General features: G+C 63.6%; 1 protein-coding gene across 1 annotated transcript in view; it reads right to left on the reverse strand.

Annotated features, from left to right (window-relative positions):
• Positions 1-1,115, reverse strand: part of TNNI3 (troponin I type 3 (cardiac)) — a 4,143-nt gene extending 3,028 nt beyond the window's left edge. The window contains exons 1-2 of the mRNA XM_015569456.1: positions 870-1,115; positions 487-618 (exon numbers count right to left, since the gene is read on the reverse strand). Of these exons, the coding sequence (XP_015424942.1) occupies positions 487-618; positions 870-1,076 (339 nt within the window). The 5' untranslated portion in view covers positions 1,077-1,115. The remainder of the gene's footprint in view (positions 1-486; positions 619-869) is intronic.
• Positions 1,116-1,402: the final 287 nt, after the last annotated feature.

Consider the following 1,402-nt stretch of genomic DNA (forward strand, 5'->3'; position numbering starts at 1 on the left):
TGTGGCATATGTGGTAGGGGAAGGCTGGGGGCCTGGACTCCTGGGTGTGAGGGAGGAGGGGCTGGGGGCCTGGACTCCTAGGTCTGAGGGAGGAGGGCTGGGGGCCTGAACTCCTGGGTCTGAGGGCGGAGGGACTGGGGACCTGGACTCCTGGGTGTGAGGGGCTGGGGTGTGGATATCTGGTTATGAAGTAGACTGAAGCTGGTCTCTGGGGAGCTGATAACAAAGCCAAACTCCAGAGCACTAACCCTGCGAATCTACAGAATTAGGGACAGAGGAACCACCCATTGGGTTTTGAGACTGTAGGCAGCTTGCAGGCCACACACATGTCTGAACTCCTGAGGCTAAATATTGGGAGATCGGGCCCCAAGGTCCTGAGCAGAAGGAGGGGGGGATAGTGGACTGTACCCGGGCCCCAAGATGCAAGACTGGACAGAGGAGCCCAGGGCCTCGGGCTGGGCAGGGGACCCTGCTTCGAGCCTGTACCTGCAGCTCCTCGAAGCTCAGCCCGGCCACCTCCAGGGGCTGGCACCGCGTGCTCAGAGCGCGGCCCTTCTCCCCGCGCCGCTCCTCTGCCTCGCGCTCCAGCTCCTGCTTCCCTATCTGCAGCATCAGGGTCTGCGAGGGGAGACTGGACCTCAACTCATGTCGTGGGGAGCGGGATGAAGACCCTCCGCCGCCGGCCCTCTAATGCCAGCTCTGGCCTGACGTCTTTCAGGGTCCCGCCCCCTCAAGGTCCATCATTCCAAGGCCCGCCGCAAAGCCACTCCCCCAAACCCAACACTCCAAGCCCCACCCACTCCCACATTTGAAGCCTCAAGCTCCGCCCCCCAGGGATGCCTAGGCTCCCTCTCCAGACCGGGTCTCACCTTCAGCTGCAGTTTTCTCGAGGCGGAGATCTTCGACTTTTTCTGCGGGGATGAGATGGAGAGAGGAAGGAGCAGGGAGGGGAGAGCACAGGTAGGGGTAGGCAGTGGGAGGGGCTTAAGAACCCGCCCTCTCCAGCCAGGTCCAGATTTGAGCCCGCCTCCTATTCCAACATTCGGCTTACAAGAGGCCACGCCCCTCAGTCCCATCCACCAATCTGGGCCTCTGACTCTGGGTTGGCCTCGCCCACCACCTCCTACGCAACCGCGGTTCCCACGAGCAACGGAACTCCGCCCATAGGCAGCGCTCACCAATCAGAGCCTGGTCCGGTGCGAAACTCCGCCCATAGGCAGCGCTCACCAATCCGAGCCCGGTCCGGTGCGAAACTCCACCCCTCAAACCCCCCGTCATCCACCGGGGCTCCGCCCAAGGCCCAAACCCCGCCTCCCTGAAGGCCACGGCCCCGCCCCTTTTTCCCACGGTGCAGGGTAGCCTCTTAGGCTCTGAATCCAGGCCCCGCCCCGGCCCCGCCCCG

The sequence above is a fragment of the Myotis davidii genome, unplaced genomic scaffold, assembly GCF_000327345.1.
Source record: "Myotis davidii unplaced genomic scaffold, ASM32734v1 scaffold326, whole genome shotgun sequence".
Lineage (NCBI taxonomy): Eukaryota > Metazoa > Chordata > Mammalia > Chiroptera > Vespertilionidae > Myotis > Myotis davidii.